This window comes from Hibiscus syriacus, unplaced genomic scaffold (assembly GCF_006381635.1).
Source record: "Hibiscus syriacus cultivar Baekdansim isolate YM2019G1 unplaced genomic scaffold, ASM638163v2 tig00112491_pilon, whole genome shotgun sequence".
Taxonomy (NCBI): domain Eukaryota; kingdom Viridiplantae; phylum Streptophyta; class Magnoliopsida; order Malvales; family Malvaceae; genus Hibiscus; species Hibiscus syriacus.
In genome coordinates, this window is record NW_024063344.1 from 1,144,769 (window position 1) to 1,170,220 (window position 25,452).

Consider the following 25,452-nt stretch of genomic DNA (forward strand, 5'->3'; position numbering starts at 1 on the left):
AATAATTTTTGTCCTTAAAAGTTATACAATCTGTTAATTTGGTCATAATTTGAAATAATTCAATAAATTTAATCTTTCATATTTAAAATTTTCATTATTTTAATCTTTGTTATTCTCTCAAATTGTTTGTTTTCCCCTGAAAAATATTATGTTACTTTAATGATATTTTATAGTATAATTGCAGTTTTAACATTAACTTGTTAATTTTTATGGAAGAATACATTAATTCAACTATTAATTCGATGGACTCACTCGTTTTGAAAATATTATAAAAATATTAAATTTATAATTTTTAAATATAAAGGTTTAATTTTTTTGAATTATTTTAAATTAAGAAAAAAATGATAGAATATATAATTTTTTAGGACTAAAAATATTATTATATTAGTCTACACTAGACGTCTATTTTAAATGACATAGTTATGATTATATTTTAATTAAATGACTTGTTTGTTTATTTTAAAAGAAAAATGACTTGTTTATTATTATACCCATAATTAAGTGGGTTTGGGTATAGTTTACCCTTCTAATTTTCAGCAAAATTAGAAATTTCCCCGAAATAGGAAATACGGTCCATTGTCTAATGAAATCGTAGGCCCACGCGTCAGTGATCTATACGAGGAATGGTTCTTTTCGCACAAATCAAAGCCATTAAACAAATTCTTTTCAACTCTGGTTAGTCCACGTATCCTTAATCCCTTTCTAAACCACTAGTGGTTTTATATAAAAAAAACTGCCTGTTTTTGCTTTCTTCCCACAAACTTTCCTTATATAGATGGTTTTATTTTTCATACTGATATAGAAAAAGACCAAAACGACGTGTCTGAAACTACGGTTTGTCTCCTTCCTCCCAGTTCCTCACTTCTTCTCCAAGCGTTTTTTTTTTTCCAAAAATAATTTTTAAAGAAACTCTTTCTTTTTTCTCTTATCTTCTCATTTTTATTTTATTTTGTTTGATTAAAAGCTTTTCATTATTTTTCTCTACTTCTTTAATCGAACATCCGGAGTTTTAATCTTTCTTCCTTTTTTTTTCAATTTTTTTGTTTGAATAATTAGAAGAGATTAATTGTTTGAGTAATACTGCGGTGAGCTAAAGCTATGGGGAGAGGGAAAATAGCGATAAGAAGGATTGATAACGCGACGAGCAGACAAGTCACTTTTTCTAAACGAAGGAACGGATTGTTGAAGAAAGCTAAAGAGCTCGCGATCTTGTGCGATGCTGAAGTTGGAGTAATGATTTTCTCCAGCACTGGAAAGCTCTACGACTTTGCTAGCACCAGGTCCCTTTCAGATCTCTTTTCATCGTTGATTTTTTTTTTTTTTACTTTTCATGCTTAATCATTATGCTATCTGTTATGCACATAGATAAGATTTGTATGATTCTTCATTAAAAAAACCTGCTCTCTATATATTTGATTAAACGCGGCAATAAAATGAGAGTTTAATGTTGAAAATAATAGGGAAATTTAAATGCCAGAGTTTTTAGGTTTGATTTTATAATTTTATGATTCAAAAAATGCAAGGATTAATTTTACCTTGTGAATTTAGTTAGAATTGCCTTCGGTTGTTCATCTTCGATTCGATTTTATTAAGACTTTAGTTGAATATAAGTTCAAATTTGTTGACAGTGAGCGTATATATATATAGCTAGTTTCATAACTTGAAGCTTAATTACAGATTTTAGAAAGAGTGATTAGTTTTACTGCTTGACTTAGAGGTTTCAATTAGTTTACTAAAATTTCTAAGCTCTATAAACACCTATAGGAACTTATTACATTTTTTTCTTTGCTAAAACTGGATTAGGAATCTGATTTGAAATGTTTATGAACAAAATCCCAGTAGTTTATAATTAATCACAATGAATGGTTGAAAAACTAAAGCAAAAGAGGGTTAAATGTTAGTACGGTCCTTATATAATACATTGAACTTATAAGTAATCACAATGCATGGTTGAAAAACTAAAGCAAAAGAGGGTTGAATGTTAGTACCGTCCTTATATAATACATTGAACTTATATCAGTGGAAAATAACTTAAATATCAATACTATTTTCCCACTTCATACACCATATATATCCATGAAAGCTTGGAGGACATAATGGCTTTGTATTGTGAAACTCGGAAGATTTGTCTATGGAAATTTTAGTTAAATGCAAGGATTCAAAGCCTAACGATATATCTTACAGTGGTAAACTGATAATTATGAATGATATTTAAAATGATATAGGTAGCGTAAGAACTTAAAGGAACCTTAGAATCTTTAGGTGAAAAGGGTCATCACGTTACGGATATCTCAATTCTACATCTAGGTCGCAAATTATTATGAAAGTAAATGAAGAAAGAAGCTCAATAAAAGAAAAAAAAAAGAATAATATGTTGTGTTGTACGTAAGAAAACTTTTCTTTCAAATAGACTTAATTTATAATAAAAAAAACATACCATCTCTATATGATTTTCAATCTTTGTTAAACATAAGAAAAAAACACTTATAATAATTTGAACATTTTATTGTAGGATAACAGATTTATTCTATACAATACATGTTTGCCTTGATATGTTTAGGAAAACGCATTCTAATGTGTTTTATCATAAAAAGATGTGCAATGATGATACACAAAGATAGTTAGTATTGCATTAGTGGATGCATCGTTTTAATATTAGAACTTATATACATCATACCAGTCTATTTGAATGTACTATTTCGGATTTAATAACATTTTAAAAAATATTTAATATATATAATATATACAAATATCAAATGAATAAAATTAAATAAATTTCAAATATGAATACTCATTAATTATGCAAACTATTCATATATAAACTCCACAAATACAATTCACAATTCAACAATTCTAAAATAAATAAGAAAAAAAAAGTAATCTCATACATTAAACAACCTTATTCATACAATTCATTCAATTTTATACATAGAAAAAGATCATTCCATACATTAAACAACTTACAATATATTAGGAAAAAATAATGGTAATTTGACTCTCTTTTTTTATCAATCTTAGTTATGCACCAGTCGGTGTATATTATTCTGGTCGGTGTGCAACCGGAATTGGACGAAATGAACTGGAAGAATCGATATAGACCGAAACTTTTACTGGTGCAAAAATGGGAGATTGATGTATAATGGTTACATGGCAACATTGCCGCAATGGTTAAGGCCAAAATTTTACATTAGAAACAGAGATAAAATTATGAAGACTGTAAGGAGAATTTTCTCATGTAAAAAATCTAAATTAAATTATTAATTTTCAAAAGGATTCATATTGTAACCTTTCTATCTTAATCAAAAAGGGTTAACATCTCTCTGCTCCCATTAGATCCGCCAGCGCATAATTATGATGGTTGTGTTGAATGATAATGGCGCACTTGGAGAGGCTGTTGTGATATGCAATCAGTGCAAAGATTGCAAAATTAGTAAGGCTTGTGGTTTTAAGATCTCGTTATTAGCAGTTGGATAGGTATGGTAGTAATAAATAGTAAGGCTTGTAGTTTTAAGATCTCATTAGAAGCACTTGGATAGGTATGGTAGTAATAAATAGTAAGGCTTGTAGTTTTAAGATCTCATTAGAAGCACTTGGATAGGTATGGTAGTAATAAATAGTAAGATTTGTAGTTTTTTAAATAGTCTATAGAGTGATTATAAAGTAGTATTTGTTTAGAATTTTTATTAATCATTGACGGTAAACACCCTGCGCAAACGCAGATATTCGAATCCGAGAATTTTAGGAAGAACAACACGTCCTTTAATCATTAAGGTCATTTATAAAATCTCATTATAAACAAATGAATAGGTATGACAATAATAAATCGCCCAAGTATTTCATGATAAAAGATTCTTTTAAAAGAAAAAATAAAAGATTAATAAATTATTGAAACTTTATGAGCTAACTAAAATACTTTCCTTAATGGGATGTTCTTTAGTTTTTTTAATATTAGTTACTTCTCTCGTTTTTATAATTATTATTTTTATTTTTAAATATTTAAATAAAAAAAATTAATCTTTCCCCTAAAATTTAAAATTCTTCACGTAGAGTCTAATCTTAAGTCGATAGGGTAAAAGAGTTTTTTCTCTTATCAATAGAACTAATTCCCGTTGCCCGTAGGCCATTCTTTTTTTTATTACATATGCAGTAAAATATTTTTTTTAATTTTAATTTTGAGAAATTTTAGGCTATTTCAGCTTATAAGCACCACTTCAGACTATTGAAAACATGAAAAGTAACTACTAGACCTAAATCAAAATCAACAATTAATAATTGTAATACTCTGAATGTTGTCCGAAAATCCAACGATAATTATCTGGGAAAAGAAGATATAAGTCTAGGTAACTCACAACTGAAACTACCAAAAATGAAACAAAGGAACATATGATATTCCCATTTTGTAGATAAAACTATAAACGAAAAAAATATTTAAACATAAAACTTTTTAATAGTTTTGATAAACAACAAAACACATATAAAAATTATGTAATTATCTAAAATTTTGTAAATATAATATGTTAATTATAATTTTTTTTATAATGTATCATTATTTGATTCATATAATATGCATAAAATTTATACATTATTGATGTATCAAATATAAATCTATTTTGTATGTAGAGTTAATTAAAAATCTAAAAAAAATATGATAAGAAACTTAAAGAGGAAAATTTTCTTATATATGTTTTAGATACAAAAGTATACTATTCTTTTTCCCCCCAAATTCTTATTCATAAACAAAACCCTTTCCATGTTCAATTACTCTCTCCGTTATTTAATGGGGGAAATCAAGATTCAAGAAAAGGCTGATCAATTCTGTAAAACTCTTTAGAAAGCAATAAATGAAAGGCTGATCCAGATGGGGTCGGAAGTTTCATTTTCGACACTAAAAAGATTATATAAATGCAACACAGACATTTTTGCATACTTGTGAGATGTAATTATGAATTTAATTCTATCATGACCCAAACTTTCTTAAAAAGAGTGAAGCACGTGGATGAAGAATTGAATTCTATACTATGGATAAGGTTTGGCTTCCATTTTTCATTGTCATTTCCACTATTATGGACCCCTAAGAAGATGTTACAACTACACTAATCATCTTTAACTGCCAAAGATATTTCCATAAAAATAAAGGGATTTTGTAATAGAAAATTGGAAATTAGGCATGAACCTTTTAAACAGAAAATGGCTTAACATATGCATAAACTAAGATTACTATGAAATTTAATATTAGAAAGAAATCAATCTCATAATCATAAAAGATGTGAATAATTTCATAACTATATTATTTAAATACAATATATCATATGGCCCATAGAAATTTGGCTGAGATTGGGGGGTTTCAAGCACATCCACGAGATTTCCCTTGTATATGTTTTTCTTGGATGTGTTGGCTAAAGAGTTAAAACCAGTGACTGGCAAGCACAAAATATTTGGTGAACTACTGTCGACCTAACTTTATCATGTCAAAACTTTGGATGGTGGATTCTTGTTCTTTGGGGAAAAAACCTCGAGAAAAATAGGTTCAATGGTGATAAAGGAAAAAACTAGTTTGTGATTCTTCTTTCTTTCTCTATAAGAAAAGTATGTAAAAATATTCAGATTTTGTTCATGACTTATTCTTTAATATATATATATATATATATTTCTCATTTTTCAGCCTTAATAATTTAAAATAATTATTTCATTTTCTTAAATAGCTCTTTATATTTTTGCCGTTTTCAAGTTAAGGGCAAAACATATAAATAGGGTTGAAGTATTGGTAAACCTAACAATATTAGATACGAGACAAACATTACACAAAAATAGCTAGACACGTAGATAGATCATAGATGAATTACCAATTCTTAAGATGAGGGTTGTGTATATAAAATGGAGGATTACAGTGATTTGTTTCTTTTAGTGAGAACTGAGGAGAAAGAAAAAGTAGGCAATATGGGTGCAACTATGAGTGTACCCGTATCGTTCTTTCGTGGAAGGACCCAAAAATGAAGTCTCAGAGGTAATACTAATACTAGGTAAAAAACGAAAAACTCAAGTAAAACATGTTATTATTGTAAAAGAAAAAAAACATGCATATTAAATTTAAATGTTACATGTTACATAATAGAAAAAACATGTTGTGAATCTAAAAATCATGAGGGAAATCTAATAAAATTGTTAAGAATATAGGAGCAAAAAATAATAATAGAGCAAGATTAATGTAGAATAAGATCACACAAGATATAAAAATTTAATGTGGTTTGATCTTTAGTTGTCTTCACGAAGGATACAAATACATGATATGTCATGTATCCTCAAACTCAATATTTATATCAAAATTATGTATATCCCAAATCACACTCGCAATGTCCCTACAAAACTCATTGCTACAACAAAAACCCCAAAAGTCATAGAACAAAAATCACATCCCTCCAAAAAAAATCTCTCTCATAATTCTAAAGGCTAAAACATACTCTTTATTTATAAAGTTAAATATTTGGTTACCAAGAATCTTTATTAAATAAGAATTCATACTAAATAATCGTAGTCACCAAGTAATCTTCAACTAGTAAAATTATAACAAAATCTAACTTAATTTCTAAACAAAATTTGAGTCAATATTTTACAATCTCTCATTTGCACAAATTTCATTAGAAAATTGGTGTTTAAATCTTTAGCAACTTCAATTCTTACAAAAGCCAAATATCCGTTGAAGCTCTGCAGTCGAATCTTCAATAACTTCACTTCTTACGTAATATCTATTGAAGTATTGTTGGATTGATTGAGAATTACTCTTGTGCAACTGCAAACTCATTGTAGCAAAATTCTTATTACATGTCTCCAATATCAGAAAATAAATCCACAATAACAAATTATTCTGAAACTTCATAACTCGAATCACGACTCTGATACCACTTGTTAAAAATTTAGAAATGAAAAAATAATAAAGCGAGATCAAAATAAAATAAGATCACATAAGAGGTGAGATTTAACGTGGCTCAACTTTATCTACCTTCATGAAAAAAAAAGAGTAATAATCAACTATAAATGTAGAGATTAAGAATGGTACAAATACATGATATTTCATGTATCTTAAAACCTAATATCTATACCAAAATATGATATATTCTAAATCATTCCCTCAATATCCTACAAAACATATCTCTACAAAATAAACCCAAAAATTACAAATACTACAAAATAATTACATCTCTATAAAATAATTCACAATCATAATTTTAAATCTTAGGCATACTCTCTATTTATAAAGTTAAATATTTGGTCACATAGAATCCTTATTCAATAAAAATTCTGACTAAATAAACTTAATCACATACTCTCTATTTATAAAGTTAAATATTTGGTCACATAGAATCCTTATTCAATAAGAATTCTGACTAAATAAACTTAATCACTGAGTAAATATTCAACTAGTAAAATTATAATAAAAGACAAATTTTAATTAGAATTTGGTCAATATCTAACATCAACTAATTATCATATTAAACATTAGTAATAAGGTATAAGATTTAATTCCAGATGGATCGAGAGAGTGTTGGGAGGATAATTCACACCCCTAAAAAATTTAAAATTTTCATATAATTAGATATTTTTTATATTTTATATTGATAATCTAATTTCACACCTTCTAAAATTTTGTAATTATATATCCTTTAAATTTCTAATATAAATTTTTAAAGTTTAGTACATCTTAACATAAAAGTCTATATTTCTCCCAAATTTAATTCCCTTTTATTATATTTTTATATCATTATTTAATATAAATTTAATCATCATTCTTAAATATGTCATCTACGATCTACAATTTATGGGCGATATTACACATTATATGACCCTGCCTCACTATAGTCCCGATAAGAGGTTTATTCAGGTGCAATTCCAGAATGATTCAAAGTTTAATTTTGGGTAATATCCAATCAATACTTTTGAAATAGTTACGATGATATTTTAACGTTTAAACAGTAGTTTTAATATTGAAATTTATTAATTGATCGAGTGGTAAAAATATTCATATTATTTTACTTTTTGTGGGCTTAAATCTATATTTGTTTTGATGATATATATTTTTTTCGTTTAATAAAAAAGATAAACTACACATTTAGTACCTAAATTATCAATTTTGATACGTTTTAGTATCTAAACTTTCAATTTTTTCAAAACTATACTTAAAGTTTAGTTTTTGTTTCATTTTTAGTACCAAAAATTAAGTGTTGAAAAATTAAAAGTTTAGGTACTAAAATGATAGTTTTAAGTCTAAACGCATTAAGTTTTTAACAACAAATACTAAAAAGAAATAAAAACTAAACATTAGGTATGATTTTGAAAAAATAAAAGTTTAAGTATTAAAATGGGCAAAACTTGATAATTTAAGTACTAAATTCATAATTTACTCTAAAAAAATAACCTTACATTCAACACTTTCTCAGCCAAATGTTCAAGTCGAAGTATTAGCATAAAAGTTGTACAATCTATGAAAACTTATCTTTTATTTTAATTTTTAAGTTATAAGTACAATCTCAGTTATAATTAATACACATTTGAATAATTATAACCAAAATCAACTATTAAAAACACGAACGAACTAATATACAAAATGTATTGAATAAATCTAAAATAACTATAATCATAATCAACCCTAAATGATTTGAATATGATGATTTGCCTCAATAAAACTTGGACATGATATATCAAAGATTTTAAGACTACTACTTACCTCTAAACCAATACCTCATCTAGCTATGCCATCCTTCGCAAACTTGGATTATAGAATTATATGAGCCAAATTTGGGCAAAAGCTTTTACTCGAGTACCAAACTATGATAGACCTGGACAAACAAAAGTAATTCCCAATAATATATAGCTACAAAACAGGACATTAATAATAACTAATAAAATAAATAAAGACATGAAATAAATAAGTTTATTGTGTCATGATAAAAATAATTTTTGTTTTAGAAACAATTTCATTATGATTAGGGATGCTTATAGAGCGAGTCGATCGCGAGTTGGACAATACTCGACTCATGCTCGTTAAAAAGTTTTGTTTCTCTTCTTGACTCGTTGTTCGTTAAAATTTTGCTCAACTCGTGCTCATTAAAAAAACTTGTTGCTTGAATAATTGCTCGTTAAGCTTGTTAAACTCACCAAAAATTTCACCTTGTTTTTTTTAACTATATGTAAAATATACGAATACTACATAGAACATAATATAAACATAAATTAATAAAAAAAATATAAAGAGTGTATAAAGTAATTTTAAAGTCTAAACTTTAAAATAACAATCTACAAATATATTAAAATAATAATTAAGGTTTGATTTTGGGTGTAGTAAAATTACAATTGTTAATTTATAATTTAATAGTTTGTATTATTTATTAGAAAATTAATAGATTAATAATTTATCATTTTTTATTATGTATTAGTAAATTGATTTTTTTTAAATAATTACTAAAAAATATTAAAAAATTAAAGAGGTGCTCGCTAACTTAACATGTCGAGTTAGATTTACTTAACTCGTTAAGATCTCAAGTCGAACTTGAGTTCGAGTCAATCCGAATCAAACTTTGACCAAATTTTAACCGAATCGAATTCAAACTGCTTAACTCATTAATCACCCCTAACAATATCAGTATAATCATCATAAAACGTATGTTATGCTCCAAAGTTAACAAATGGATTTCAGATTCGTGTACTCAAATTAGAAATATAGAGCTCAATGGCAAAAAAACAAAAAAAAAAACCGACAAACTCATAAAAAGGATAAAAGAGGGATAATCAAATAGGTGGTTGCAATGTGTAAAATAATGATTTGAAGCTTCCCATTTATATGAGAAATAGAAGGGACGCAACAGATAAAGGATAATGTCAGTTACCAAAAATACTAACAAAAACTCTGCTAAAAATATGATATAATGTCAAAAATGTCCTTAATGTTTAATCAAAAAACCACTTTAGCCCATATTCTTTTTTTTTTTATATTTTAATCTTAACGTTTCATTTGAGGAAAAAAGTCTCTATATAGATGAAATCGTAATTAAAAAACGATTAACACTACAAAATAGTGATCTTTCATTCTAAAATGAAACGATAATGGCCAAAATACTCGATAAAAAAAGGTCAAAGTGACTATTCAATCAAATATTGAGGGCGAAAATAATTAATATATATATATATACACACACACAAACTAAAATGACTATTTTGATAAACACTGGGTGCTAATTTTAACATTATGCTAAAAATATCCAATAAAATCTTTCATGTTATTCAAAATTGACTACTTTTGTTTCATTAACAATTCTACACTTGCGTAAAAAAGTATTACGAAGAATGAGTAAAAGAATAATAGATAAATTAATTCTTAGAACTAGTGACGAATTTGAAACTAATGGTTAGTGAAATGAGTAAAATTTCTTTTAACAATGAATACATCTAAAATCTATTAAAATATAAGTAAACTCATGACACCCGTATAATTTTAAGTTCAATTGAGTTTCATGATAAATCAACAATATAACTAATATATCTCAAAATGTTGGTAAGCGCTTTAAAAAATAATCTAACGTCTTTCATAAAAATGATCAATCATTCATATTTACATTAAGTGATTTCATCAAGTTTATCTCAATATAAATCATTTAGATTAGAACTATGAAATCAATAAGAACAATTACCAAGTTCATCGTTTCATATTTAAATTTGATGAATTTAAATTCATTTCAATACCACCACCAAAAACTCGTGAGATATGAATTCATTAAAAGTATTTAATAGTTTAACTTGTTGATAATTTTATCAAATTCATCTCAATAAGACCACCTAAGTAATTATATATGAATTCATTAAGAATATTAAGTAGTTTGTCCTTTTAAATCAATGAATTCATCAAATCTATCTTAATAGAACCACTAAAATCATAGATTACAAATTCATTAAAAGCTAAAAGCTCAACCTCACAATTGTACATAGCATGTCATGAAAATATTTTGAATATGTATAAAATAAGTCTTTCTATAATTTTATTTGATCATATGAAACCTAGAGGACTAGATTGAAAATCCATTATGAATTTTTTTGACCAGTGAACTTAAGATCCAACCTCTCGATGAGTCATGAACATATTCCCTTAAATAACCTTTTAGTTAATGGATCAATAAGGTTCTTCGTCCTCACATATTCTATAATGAGTACTTCATCTTTACCAAATGTTTCATAAACATGTTCCATTAGTTTTGTCATTGTCTCAATATCATAAACCTAATTTTTAGTCACACAAATGGTAACTTGTGATTCGTATGATAAAACATATTTGTTTTACAAATTCCTAATATATTCGACCTTTTGCATCTATAGGGTATGTTTTATCAATAAATTAAAAAACTTTTAAATAGATACTATCTTATAATCACGTATACTATTAAAAAACAATTTGAGTGTAATTCATAAGAAAACGACACTGCTAATGATTTAAACAAACCAAGAGCGTCCTTATATTAATTTTAGTATCTTTTAATGTTAAGATTTCAGTTACCCCACCCAAATCAATCATTTTCAATTAAGAAGACAAGTAACCTTACCTTCGTGCAATCAAATCATACTCATGCATGAAATATCGATTTATATGTTTCATTCAGTACTGCATGCAAACTAAAATTCATGCATAATTTTTAGACACCCTACATTCTCTAACGTTGTACGTTCAGAATTTATTGTATTCAAAACATACGTTGTCTAATCACATTTTTTTCATAAAGGACATGCAAATAAATTTGTCTTGAACTGTTTAGGTACACTTACACATAATGAAATAACCACATAATTCATATTTTGTTTGCCTACATATATACTTATAAAATTTTCAACATGACATCATGATGATTAAACAAGCATGGATGATAAAATATATAACACCATTACCTATCGTTACTCTTTCATATTAGTCAAAAAATTGATTTAGAAATAACCACCATAAATTTATTATTTACTAAGATCAAATTGATTTTTAGCTTATTAGCATCACCAGCTTTCTTTCTTTAACTTTTACACCAAGAGACCTAATTTTTCATAGAAGTTATAAATTAGAATAATGAAGGATAAAATAAAGCCAAACTAAAGATAGCATGAAGGAGATAGCAACATCCGGACTAATCACGACTGAACTTTCATATTTAACAAAAAAAGAAAACTTACCTTTTAAGATGAAACTTCATTTTTCACCAGCTGGTTTATGTTCCTGGAAGGGTGCCATGGTAGATTAATATAACCACAACTTTGTCAGATGTTATCAGTTTGCAGAGCCCATATTTGGTGATTTTGTATGTTATGTACTCATCATTTTGTCTGCTTTCCTTCTCTGCTATAAGCCTTCAGGAATTACATAATTTCTGATGTAATTCAAATCTTTTCTTTGCCAGCATGAGATCAGTAATTGAGCGCTACAACAAAGCAAAGGAGGAAAATCAACCGGGGAATCCAACATCTGAAGTCAAGGTATTTTTTGGTACTTGATCTTCAAATTTCTTGAATTTTTACCTTTCAGTGAATCTGCATGCTTGTAAAGATAAGGTAAGACTGAAAGGCTAAATAATTTTCCATTTGATGAACCATACATTACAAGCATGCCCGGAAATATGATGTGCGAAGTTAAACGTTCCCGACTTTGCATACACTGTTTTCGCTGAACAAGTAGAGCAACAAACCGCTTTTTTCTTTTGCAGGTTTGCAGTGGGTATGAGGTACTGACAATACATGCAAAATTTATATGTAGAGATTAGCTTCAGGTCTAGACTTCTTTCAATTATTGACCAAATGTTGACAGCACTAAAACCTTAAACATAATAATTGATTTGTATGCACATCATTTGACTCCTCTTGAGAGTGTTGGAATAGGAACGCCTAATTGCATGCATAGACTAAATAGCCATGCTAAGACTGTGTTGTTCACTTGTTCTCCTAGCCACAGGATTTTGGAAACAGAACCAATAGAAAAGAGGTCCAGGTTGAACACCAGCTAAGTAAAAATTTATAGAAGTATATTATTAGCTTAAGGTGATACCTGGGACTTTAAATACGAATAAGTTTGAATAACCCAACACTTCAGAACCTTTTCCAGTAGCCAACATAAAAATTAATTTAGGCTCATGCATCTGAATAAAATATATCATAATCTTTAAAGGGATATTTCCTACAACTATAGTGGTCATTAAGAGAATTGTCACGTCTATAAATATGCATGGTTATGGTAATGTTTCCTTATTGAAGTTTTTTTTTCTGCATATTCATACTTCGAGCAATAAAAGCTGTGATTCTGAATCTTACCATAGTATCAATCTTAATTCTCAGTTCTGGAAAAGGGAGGCAGCAGTTCTTAGCCAACAGCTACAAAACCTGCAAGAAAATCACAGGTATTTTGACTTTTATACCAAATAAATCCATCATAGCAGACATCAGTAGGAAAGCAAATGAGCCAAAAATGCAGAATCAAGAAACCACTTTTACATTAAGCATTTTTCGGAAAACAACAAATATGCCCATGTCTGGATTCATCATAGACAAGCTCTTTCTTTCAAGCCGATAACATGAATAGCAAACTAACTTTCTCCTTGAACCTGTGGTAACTATCTATTCCAACCTTTTAGATGCAATTAAGATGTTCTATATCATGGTTCAGATATTTTGGAGATCAGATTAAATGAAACATTCGTTCTTCAGTTAAGGCGAACACACAGACACTGATGATCCTAGACATAAACTTATGTCTGTAGAAGGCAGATTTAATATCTGTCCTTAAAAGCATTGGATGCATCAAAAGTAAAAATGACCTAAATAATAGAAATGGGATAAAATATCCATTGCATCTCATGTGTACATCTATTAAAAGGTTTTATGTAAGAAACAAATCCTACAGACTGAAAATATGCTTCTGCACACCAAAACAGGCAAATGATGGGTGAAGAACTTACCGGATTGACATAAAAGATTTACAAAATTTGGAGAGCCAATTGGAAATGAGCCTTCGTGGTGTCCGTATGAAGAAGGTTTGAGATTTCTATTTCCATGTCACTATCAGTTTTAAGTTCAGGATACAAAATAAAGCAACCCCATGTTGGTAACATTTACCCCACTGCTGTAGGACCAAATTTTAATGGATGAAATTCAAGAACTGACCAGAAAGGTAAACCTAAATTGCATTGTCTCATTACTGAATCAACTCAAAGTTCCTAAATTTGTCTAAATTGCATTGTCTCATTGCAGGGGAACCTCATTCATCAAGACAATGTGGAACTCTATAAGAAATTAAACCAAATTCGTCTAGAAAACATGGAATTATATAAGGTAAAATTTTGAATGGCTCATAAAAATTTCAATTAGCCTATAGATATTAGAGACTCAAGACACTAACATTTGTCATCTATCTATGAGATGTTTAAAACCAACCTCAACAGATAAGTTTCCCATCCAGGTTTATGGAACAAGGGATGTCAACGGAACAAACAAAGAATTGTTTGTCACAAATGGTCAAAGCAATGAGGAGGATCCACGTGTCGCTGTCCATCTCCAGCTAAGCCAGCCACAGCAACAAAACTACGAAACACCAACAAGAGCTACAAAATTGGGGTAATTTTCCTCCTTATGGTAGATGATTCTGATTCAAATACCAGTTACTTTGCCACAAATTGATCTGCAAACTTTTTCATGGTAACTGCAGCAGATTGCAATTGTGTTAGCAAAAGAAAATGCATCAAAGTGGGACGGGATGTCACTCGATTTCTATCAACAAATAGCTCATGGTTCCAAAAGTTAAGTTTCTCATAGTAGATGTTTTATGTTAAAATCACCAATCATTCAGCAAAACAACATTGGTTTGAAATGACTAAACAAATGAACATTTAGTATCGACGTGATGATCAAGAAAACCCAGCTAGTTATGTAGGGATAAATTAAGTGTAATAAAGAAGATTAATATAAAGGAGAAAATGGACATTTATTCCATGTGCAGTTAACTATCTTTTTCAGTTTTAAAGATAACCAACAATGGAGGCCACAGTTACATTTATTTAAGTTGATTTAAATACGAAAAAACTTATTGTAGTTATGTCCTGGAACATATATGACAGCAACAAGGTGCTTCAGAAAGATATTAATATTTGCATAGGTGAAGCTACAAACAATTAATGAAATACAGAAAACATAAAAAAAAAATACACTGCTGAATATAATTTTACTACAATCAATTTTCAATGATAAACTGATACCATGATCTGCTATGGAAAACGAAAGGTTCATGTAACAGTGAGAAAACCAGTTCATATCATGATTACTTAATATGAACGATATTAAGAGATATAAATATTTATAATATAAGTAGATAATAGAGAGATTTCAAAGTAAGAAAACCATAGAATCATGTTTTTAGTTTAATGCTCGAAAAGAAGATGAACTAGTATCTTCTACGTGACTCGCATTCACATAACCAACCATAGAATCATGTTTCTAGTTTACTGCTCGAAAAGAAGATGAACAAGTATCTTCTACATGACTCGCATTCACATAACCCGCACACATTTACCTGTTGAAATGGTGGGCCTTAAAAGTAACATCAGGCTACATTTAATGTCAGCAAACTGTCAGATCAAAACATTAAAAAATTGGACAGCATATAAGCATCACAAGGTACAAAACCCAATACTAGATACAACATAAAAATTGAGTTAGAACAAAGGGCAGTGTATTTAACAAGGAATTAAAAGCATATGCTGCAATAACTCCGCCTGTGGAACACTAAATGCCTGAATGTGTGAACACAGCCGGTCTCAAGCCCGATAAAGGAGGAGGGTTGCAACATGTTGACAGAAACACTCCAACAATTATGCACTATCAAAATAACCTAACTTTTGAACCATAATATAAATGCAAGTGTAGCAAGAGCAAAAATAGAACATAAATATGTCCCTTGTAATTACATTTAGCTATATTCTAATGTAGAAGTCTTGTTCTCTTCCAGTACTCATGTTGGATACATATCAAACATATACCTTGGAGTTCCTTTGGGAACATCAAACTTAGATGCAAAGAAATCCAAGCTATTCATCAGAAAACATAACCAATTATAGTAAAAGACAAGCTGTAAGTAAAGGGCGGAAAAATCAGAAATAAAATCACAAGTATACATCAACATACAAGAGAAAGAAAGGGAACATTAATTACCTGCTCATCACCCTATTACAAAGGCTTGAAAAACCCAAAAACATTAACAGAAGGGCTCAAAGAAATAGTTTTAAAGCAGCGGGAAAAATTTCCAACATATAGACATAAAACTAAATACTATTTAGCAATGGCCATTAAAAATGAACTCAATAATTTCGACGCTGAAATTTTTTCCCTTCCTCCAAAACTCCAACACATATGATGAGGCATGCTCTCTGGTTATTTGGAGGTAGGGCTAACATAGGGCTTGCAAAGAAAACTTCAGCATAGCTCATGCATGTAAAAATTATTACAGATTAAACTATATATTTTGTAGATTAAATTATTTGAAGCCGTCTTCTGCCATTAGAGCCACTTGAAGATTTGACATGTTTCACATCCAAGTATCCAACACTTGCCTAGAAAGTGCAGATATTAGATTTTATCTGCTTAAAGAACAAGCACAATTATCAGGATAGTGTGCATGTTTTGCAAGTGAGAATATTTTTTTATCATCTACTGAGAATTAGTTGCCTCTGTATAGCATAACTAAAGTCAGCCTTAATCTCAGGCTAGCACCCACACCAATTGTTTTGCTTGCTTCAATTCAGTTGCATGCTATATGTTCCAAGAGATCTAAAGATGCCAAATCACTTAGACATGCCTACACATACATATTGAACATACAAAGACAGGTTTCATAGCTTTAGCAGGAAAAACTGCATCACTCCTTTAGTCTAGTTCAAATTGTCCAAACTTTTTGAACTCATCAAGATATTAAAAACCATTGCTATATATTAATCATAAATCTGAACTTATATAAGAAAATAACAAATAAGATGGAGCACTAATAATTCTGCCCCACAAGTGCTAAAACATTTAACAGGAGTCGTCAGGCATTGGTGAATAACCTCAATCCACTTCAACCTTAAGGAATGAAGACAATCAATAATAAACCATTACAAACCTATATACACATATCCTCTCTCTCTCTCTCTCTCTCTATCTAATCTCACTTTGCTAATTTAACCTAAATATACTTAGTTCTCATCCGACAAGGCAAAGTACAATCCCCTAATCACCATTTTCGTTTAAGATAATGTACATTTTACTCAGGAATTGGCATCAGCATTACACATATCCTAATCCTTAATACACATGTTGAATCTCTAAGTGAGTTGTGATCTTGAAGAAGATGAATGTTCTTTGATTTTAAATTACGTCAACAATAGCTTGAAAGATTTGAAACTTAATGTGCTTTAGTCTATTAAACCTTTAGAAAACTTTTGGCATATAACTTCGTAGGAAAATAATAGGCATGATAAAAAATCAAGAGAAATTTGATTATGAATCCCACAAAATTCAACTGAGGACACATAAAAGACTTGTATATGTAGAATAATTAATCCACAAAGTTAGGAGTTAGTTTCCTATTTTGTAGATATTAGAAAATCAGAAAATAATTAATTTTTTATTCTATTTAAGTATTACTATTTTATAGGAGGTAGTTTCCTAAATACTTATTTAGTTGTGTAGAAGTGTATAGATATCATGTACATATTCTGATTTAAGAAAGAAGATTAATTGAATTCCATTAGTGTTGGTTGGAATATAAGTAGTTTAAGTAAGGATAATAGTAGAACCTTTTAATTATAACAGTTTTATTTTCTGATCAGAATAATTCAACTTCAATTAAATTTAAAAAATTGCTAAAATTTTAAGCAGATTCAAAACAAATGCCTGCATCTCAAATGAAAAGTAGTGCCAAGTATAAGAAAACTTTTAAAATAGTTATCACATATGCTATCTTTTAAAAAGAAAATAACAACAAACTTCTACTTTTTTCACTTTAATAATAAAATAATATATTATAATATAAAAGTAAGATGGTTAATTGCCTAAACTTTGAATATATATATAATATATACTAATATTTCATATGCATAAATATCTTCAAATAAATATATATTTATCTATTGAGCAAATAATCATATTTAAATAATATACATATAAATATACAATAATAAAAAAATGAATAAAAGAAGTTGCAAGAGATGGAAAGGAGCATTCCTTTCAAATTTGGATTCGACCATTCGTTAACAACAGTCTTCTATTTCAAATTGAGTTAGAGGCTTTTCTATCTCAAGTCAAAAGTTATGTACTTTCGGTTGATTGAATGAATGGATTACGATATTCATAAAATGTGTTGTTTGAATTGGCACAAAATCAAACGGTGGATGATTAAATGCTGGGTAATGGTTTTCATACAATGTGTTGTTTCAGTTTGCACAAAATCAAAAGGTTGGGTTTAAAGAACGTAATAGAGGTGGATGTCATTTAAAGTAACCATGCTTAGCTGCTACTTGATAGTACTCTGCTAGTAACTATACTAGTTACATAGTACTCTGCTAGTAACTATACTAGTTACATAGTACTCTGCTAGTATCTATACTAGTTAGATTGTACTCTGTTAGTTATTGATAGTCTAAATCCTCTGGTGCTACTATCTCTACCTTTACAAGATTAGCATAGTGTAGATTAACGTAGTTTCTAACAACTTAATTGGAAGGAGATGAGAAAGGAGGAGATACAACAACACATTTCCTACTGGTCATGTAGAAAATGGCAAATACCACTTGAACTCCAAGTGAAGAAATGCCTTTTTGTATCATAATATGCCACTTCTGGTCATGTAGAAAATGGCAAATACCACTTGAACTCCATGTGAAGAAATGCCTTTTTGTATCATAATATGACACTTCAATCTAAATACTGGTATCATCTCAAATTTATATTGTTATAAGTATGTACCACTAGCAATCTGATATTATTCCATATCTTCAATTAGCAAATCATAACTTTAGATACATGCCAAACAGTTCAAACTGAAATCGAATACCTCAACTTGTTCATATAACTATATCTAGTAGTAACAAAAATTAAAACAAACAAGGGTATATTTCCAATACTAACACCAAAGACTGATAAAGTTTTTTTAAAGAAATATTATTAGTAATAATTAGTTACAAAATTAAAGAATACTAGAGGGTAAGGGAACAAATTATCCATCAGTAGTTCCAATGAAGTGAAAAAAACATCTACGGAAACCAACACTAAGAAATTCAATAGCTTAGTTCAAAAGGAAAAAAGGTCATTTAGCACCGAAACTCACCTTTCTTATATGCCGACAAAACTTCAAGGAAAACAAAAATAAGTGTTAAAAAGAAAACTTCTGAATACAACACAAAATATTTATAAACAAAAATATATCCGATAGAGCTAATCTACACAGAAAACTTATGAATACAAAATATTGATACACGGTACAAATCATGAACCCTATTTAAAAAGAAATGCTCATAATTTTAACAAGTGTTCAATGACCAGAAATTGTAGGTATTTAAAAATCTAGCATGACAATAAAGACGACTGTTACCACAATAATTTATACGTTTTTATTGCTCTATTGAAAGAACCATTAAACTATGCACATTATAATCCTTAATAATGATGATTCTCCAGCAGTAAAACCATAAAATATTGTACGATTAGAAAACCAAAAGGAATGTTAATTTGAAAAGAAAAGAAAAAAGAGAATATAAGAACTATGCGAAAACTAGTATACCATGAGATAGTTTTCGCATCTGAGTGCAGAAGAGATAATCAAAGATCATTAAGTAATACAAAATGTTAAAGTTGAAGTTATATTGATATAACCATACAATTGATTAGTTAGTGACCCAATAAAAACAGAAGAAGTCGAACCGTACTAACACACTATTCAAAAAACTGCAAGACATCATACTTTTTTCTTCCAAAAAAAATACCGCACATGAAAAATTTAAGAACAATAATACTAATTACCTCGATGCTAAAAAGCTAAATTGCTTTGAATCTAAAATGCTCTCGCTATTCCATCTGAATTTAACCTGAAAATAGTACAAAATGTCAAATCCTATAGAAATTATTTTTAGAACAAAAAAGCAGAAAAAAGCGGTTGAAATAAATAGGAAGAAAATGCTAGAGATAGATTTTACAACAGCGTTTCTACCGTAGGTGTAAAACACTCCATTTATCCAGTCAGTTAGCGAGAAAACATGTCAAAAACAGATTATTGTAAAACTGTTTTCAACAAAAAGTACGATTCACTCTTATGGCTTTCTTCTCAGTCACTTTCTCGGTAACCAACCAAACAAAGTAACTACACAACAAAGTTTTAAACCACCATCAGTAACAAATTCAGAATCAAAGCAAAATAACAGTTCATAAAATTCCCAAACTACAAAGTACTTTACAGAAAAAGAATCAGCATTCACGTTTAAAGCTGGTAATGCAAGCTCAAAACTAAAACTAAAACAACAATATGATTATGAATATTTCAGGTTAATCAGCAAATAAAATGAGAAAATTAGATGAAAATAGATATGCTTCATTTAAGGAGACAAAGAAAATTACACCTGAAGAAGCTAGAAGCTGAAGAACACGAAGAAGGAAAGAGAGAGAGAGAGAATCAGTAGCAATGAGAGATTAAGGGATTTACTTTTAAAAAAAATAAGTTTATGTGGGGGAGAGTAAATGAAGGATGGCCCCACTTAATCTGGTTCTTATGTAATTAATTAAATAGAAATTATTCATTAATCAAACATTTGTTAAAGCTTTACATTTAAAATAATAATTTTTTTAATAACAACCGGTTGGTCTAGTGGGATGAGGTACTAGATCACTTAAGTAAGGCTAGGGGTTCGAATCCTGGTGTTTGTGAATGGAACAAACTGGGTTGGGAGGATTGTTTTTGCCTCTGCAGTATCTTATCTGGATTAGTCGGTCAATAAATTGAATATCAGTTATTAATTAAAAAAATAATTATTTTTTTAATTTATAATCTGCGGGTTTTTGGAGACAGCCGTTGTTTCGTTTTCACCTGAAAACCGGCTAAGCCGCTATATTAAGGTTCAGCAGCCGGTTTCCACACCGTTAAATAATAAAAAGAAAAGAGATTTAGCTTTGAAGTTCGATGTAAAATACATTACTTGGAAATTTTGTTTGAATAATATTTTTTAAATTATTTACTAAAATAAACTTAAAAAATATTTAAGAAGATAGTATTAGTAATTAAAATAAAATAAATAACGAAAATATAAAAATTATTATATAAATTTTAATAATAACTAAATAATATAAAATTTCAGAATTCAAATCTGAGAAGTTTTGGATATTATCTTCAACTATCTATAGGTCTTACCAAAGTTTAAAACATATATTTAATAGCTCAAATTTAGTAAATTTGATTATTCGATTTAATTTTATATTATTTAAATATTAATTTTTTAAGTATTTAAATATAATATTTTAAATTTACATTTAATTAAGGGCTAGTATAAAAAAATTCAAACCATAACTCATTTTTCATTTAAACGTGTAACTTTTTTTCTGAAAATATAAAGTCTAACATTACAAAATTAACATTTTACGTACCTGATTCATAATAACCTTTAAAAAATTATGTTAAATGACAAGGGTTATATTTATAGAATTTTAAAAAATTATTTAAAATTAAAAATTTAAAAATTATAATTAAAAAACTCAAAATTTTCTTAAATCTTAAAAAAATCTAAAATGTTAAAAACTTTAATTTCAAATCTCAAACAATATTCGTCATCGTCTTCACCGTCGTCGTCACCCTGATCGCCCCCATCAACAAATAGTCACTTCAATTGTTGTTGTCTATCTAATAATCGATCGTGACATTTAATCTGCTAAATTCTTAAACTTAAATCTCAAATCTTTAAAATCTCGAACATTCAAATTCCTAAGAATCCTTTAATCAATTGGTCGATCGTGGCAATTGTGATAATTGTCGGAAGTAAAAGTAAAAAAAAGTGGTAAAATTGGTGGCACCGAATTTCACCGAAAAGTTGCACCACTTTTGTCAAAAAGGCAAGCCTCAATTGTTGAAAATAAAATGGTAAAATCTCATAATTAATCCCTAGACTTTAGGGTATTTACAAGATTAAGTCATTAAGCTTCAACTATAAATACCTTAGCTCATTTAGCTACAAAACCATCCCAAATCATTTCTTTCTCCCAATACTAGAGAGTTTTCTTGTGAGTTGTGAGTGTTTTGTAAACACCTATAAATTTTATCTCTTTAGTAAAAGATCTGCAACAGTCCGGAGACGTAGGCATAATTGGCTGAACTCTGTTATCAATTTTGAGTATTATTTTTCCGCTTTTATTTCACATTCTCACTAATCTGGTTATAGAAAAATTACTCGTTTATTTCCCAACAACTGATATCAAAGCTTTTGGTTATGAATTTTGTCAATTTTTTGTGAGGTTACTATTCATTACTATTCACATGAATAGTGAATATTGTGAATAGTAAAAAAATTGTCGGCAATACGAATTTGTCGACGGATGTGTTCTAATACACAGTGGTTTGCAAGAATTTTCAGAAACGATCCAAAAGAAGCCAGATTCGAGTGGGAGCGATGGATGCAGACAAAGGGAATGTGGAAATTGAGAAGTTCGATGGTGAGGACTTTGGCTTTTGGAAGATGCAGATTGAAGATTTTTTTGTACCAAAAAAATATATATCAACCTCTCTCAGGAAAGCAACCAGGGGGCATGAAGAATGAAGACTGAGCTCTTCTCGACAGACAAGCCCTCGGAGTTATTCGATTGACGTTATCCCGCAATGTTACTTTCAACATAGTAAAGGAAAAGACTACGGCGGGTCTTATGGCGGCTCTCTCCAGTATGTATGAGAAGCCATCGGCCTCAAACAAAGTTCACTTGATGAGCGATTATTCAATTTGCAGATGGCGGAAGGGGTATCAGTGGCTCAACACCTAAATGAACTCAACACAATCACAACCCAGTTGAGTTCCGTGGAAATTGAATTCGATGATGAAGTTCGAGCTTTAATTCTCTTATCATCTATACCAGACAGTTGGAATGCTACTGTTACAACATTCAGCAGCTCGTCGAGAAATAGTAAATTGAAATTCGACGATGTTCGGGATCTGGTATTAAGTGAAGAAATTTGACGGAGAGAATCGGGTGAAGCATCAAGCTCCTCAGCCTTGCACACGGAGTCTAGAGGGAGAACTTCAGAAAGAAATTCAAATCGTGGCATATCAAAATCCAGAACGGGAAAATCAAGAACGAGAAAGAAAGATTTTAACTATTATAATCGTGGCAAGAAGGGTCAGTTTAAAAGAGATTGACGAGCACCGAAGAAAGATACCAGCACATAGAAATCTGCCAACATGATAGAGGAGATAGGTGATGCCATGATTCTAAGCGTCAACAGTCCAATTGAATCATAGATCTTGGATTCAGGGGCATCTTTCCACTCCACCCCATGCCAAGAAATCATGGAGAACTATGCCAGTGGTGATTTTGGGAAGGTTCATCTAGCTGATGATGAAACCTTGAAAATTATTGGAAAATGAGACATCCGATTGAAGTTGCCAAACCAGACCACCTGGAAGCTGAAAGGAGTGAGACATATTCTTGATCTCAAAAGAAATTTGATTTATGTAGGAAAACTTGATGGAGAATGATATAGTATAACATTTTCAGGCTGTGAATGGAAGATTACCAAATGAGCACTCGTCATTGCTCGTGGTAAGAAGACTGATACTCTCTATGTAACCTCAAATTTAGAGAATATCATTGCAGTAGCAGATGCTGATGAAAAATCAAACCTATGACACCAAAGGCTTGGCCATATGAACGATAAAAAAATGAAGACACTTTTGTCAAAAGGGAAACTGCCGGATCTAAAGAATATAGATGTCGGACTATGTGAGGATTGCATCTTTGGCAAACAAAAGAAAGTCAGTTTTGCAAAGATTGGCAAGACACCCATGGCTGAAAAGTTAGAGTTGGTTCATACTGATGTATGGGGACCATCTCCAGTTCCATCTCTTGCAGGCTAACTATATTATGTCACCTTCATCGATGATTCTACAAGGAAGGTGTGGGTTTATTTTCTGAAGAAGAAATCAGAAGTCTTTTATACCTTCAAAAAATGGAAGGCCATGGTGGAGAATGAGACTGGTCTGAAAGTCAAGCGGTTGAGGTTTGATAATGGAGGAGATTATATAAATAGGAGATTCAGAGATTTCTGCGCAAATAATAGGATCAAGATAGAAACAACAGTTCCCATGACACCGCAGCAAAATGGCGTAGCAGAGCGCTTGAACAGAACTCTGAATGAACGTGCCAAAAGCATGAGGATACATGCTGGATTGCCCAAAATTGCTATGGGCTGAAGCTATCAACACTGCAGCTTACCTAATCAACCGTGAGCCCTCAGTTCCCTTAGATGGTAGAATACCAGAGGAAGTTTGGAGCAAGAAAGAAATAAACCTTTCACACTTAAGAGTGTTTGGTTGTATTTCTTATATATACATAAATTCTGCTGAAATAAGTAAACTTGATGCCAAGTCCAACAAATGTGTCTTTGTTGGTGATGGTGGTGATAAGTTCGGTTATCGGTTTTGAGACTATAAAAATTGAAAGATCATCAGAAGCAGAGATGTCATCTTCAATGAGAATGTGATGTACAAAGACAGGTCAACCATATAATCAAGTAGCTCCAATACCGAAGCTGAAACAAAGGAATTTGCTGAGTTTGAGGAGATTTCTGGAAATGATGTTCAGATCACTCCTGAAGAAGTTCAAGAAGAACCAGGCACACCAGAACTGAGACGCTCCTCCAGAATTCCTAAACCAACCCAACATTATTATCCTTCTTTACACTACTTGTTGCTGACTGACAACGGTGAACCAGAGTGCTATGATGAAGCAATGCAGGTGGATGATTCAATCAAGTGGGAGTCTTCCATGAAGGATGAGATGGACAAATTGAAGTTGTGTTCAACTTCAGTTGACATGCTAGAGTAACAAGACCAAAATATTGTTGCACCGATCGAGGTGTGGAGACAGATTAAAATCAGTCTTCAAGTGGGAGATTGTTGGAAGTAAAAGTAAAAAAAGGTGGCACCGAATTCCACCGAAAAGTTGCACCAATTTTGTCAAAAAGGCAAGCCTCAATTGTTGAAAATGAAAGGGAAAAATCTCATAATTAATCCCTGGACTTTAGGGTATTTACAAGATTAAGTCCTTAAGCATCAACTATAAATACCCTATCTCATTTAGCTTCAAAACCATCCTAAATCATTTCTTTCTCCCAATACTAGAGAGCTTTCTTTGTGAGTTGTGAGTGTTTTGTAAACACCTGTAAATTTT

The 25,452-nt window shown here is 29.8% G+C and overlaps 1 protein-coding gene and 1 long non-coding RNA gene across 4 annotated transcripts; one reads left to right on the forward strand and one right to left on the reverse strand.

Moving 5' to 3' along the window:
- Positions 1–774: 774 nt before the first annotated feature.
- On the forward strand, positions 775–14,986 carry LOC120180143 (MADS-box transcription factor 27-like). 2 transcript variants are annotated; one of them, XM_039185529.1, is made up of 7 exons: positions 775–834; positions 1,057–1,280; positions 12,420–12,495; positions 13,348–13,409; positions 13,944–14,042; positions 14,138–14,179; positions 14,260–14,299. In XM_039185529.1, exons 2-5 carry the CDS (start codon positions 1,099–1,101, stop codon positions 13,978–13,980), a joined length of 357 nt encoding a protein of 118 aa, XP_039041460.1. In that variant the 5' UTR covers positions 775–834; positions 1,057–1,098; the 3' UTR covers positions 13,981–14,042; positions 14,138–14,179; positions 14,260–14,299. The 2 variants fall into 2 exon arrangements, with proteins under 2 accessions (XP_039041460.1, XP_039041461.1); XM_039185530.1 differs by lacking the exons at positions 775–834; positions 1,057–1,280; positions 12,420–12,495; positions 13,348–13,409 and adding exons at positions 14,468–14,622; positions 14,714–14,986 and having other exon boundaries at positions 13,984–14,042; positions 14,260–14,340.
- Positions 13,268–20,701, reverse strand: LOC120180144. Of its 2 annotated transcripts, none has more exons than XR_005521667.1 (4): positions 20,649–20,701; positions 20,056–20,120; positions 14,443–14,707; positions 13,268–13,392 (listed from the first exon to the last, which is right to left on the reverse strand). It is a non-coding gene; the product is annotated as an uncharacterized LOC120180144 (long non-coding RNA). The 2 variants fall into 2 exon arrangements; XR_005521666.1 differs by lacking the exon at positions 13,268–13,392 and adding an exon at positions 13,966–14,053.
- Between the last annotated feature and the right edge of the window lie 4,751 nt (positions 20,702–25,452).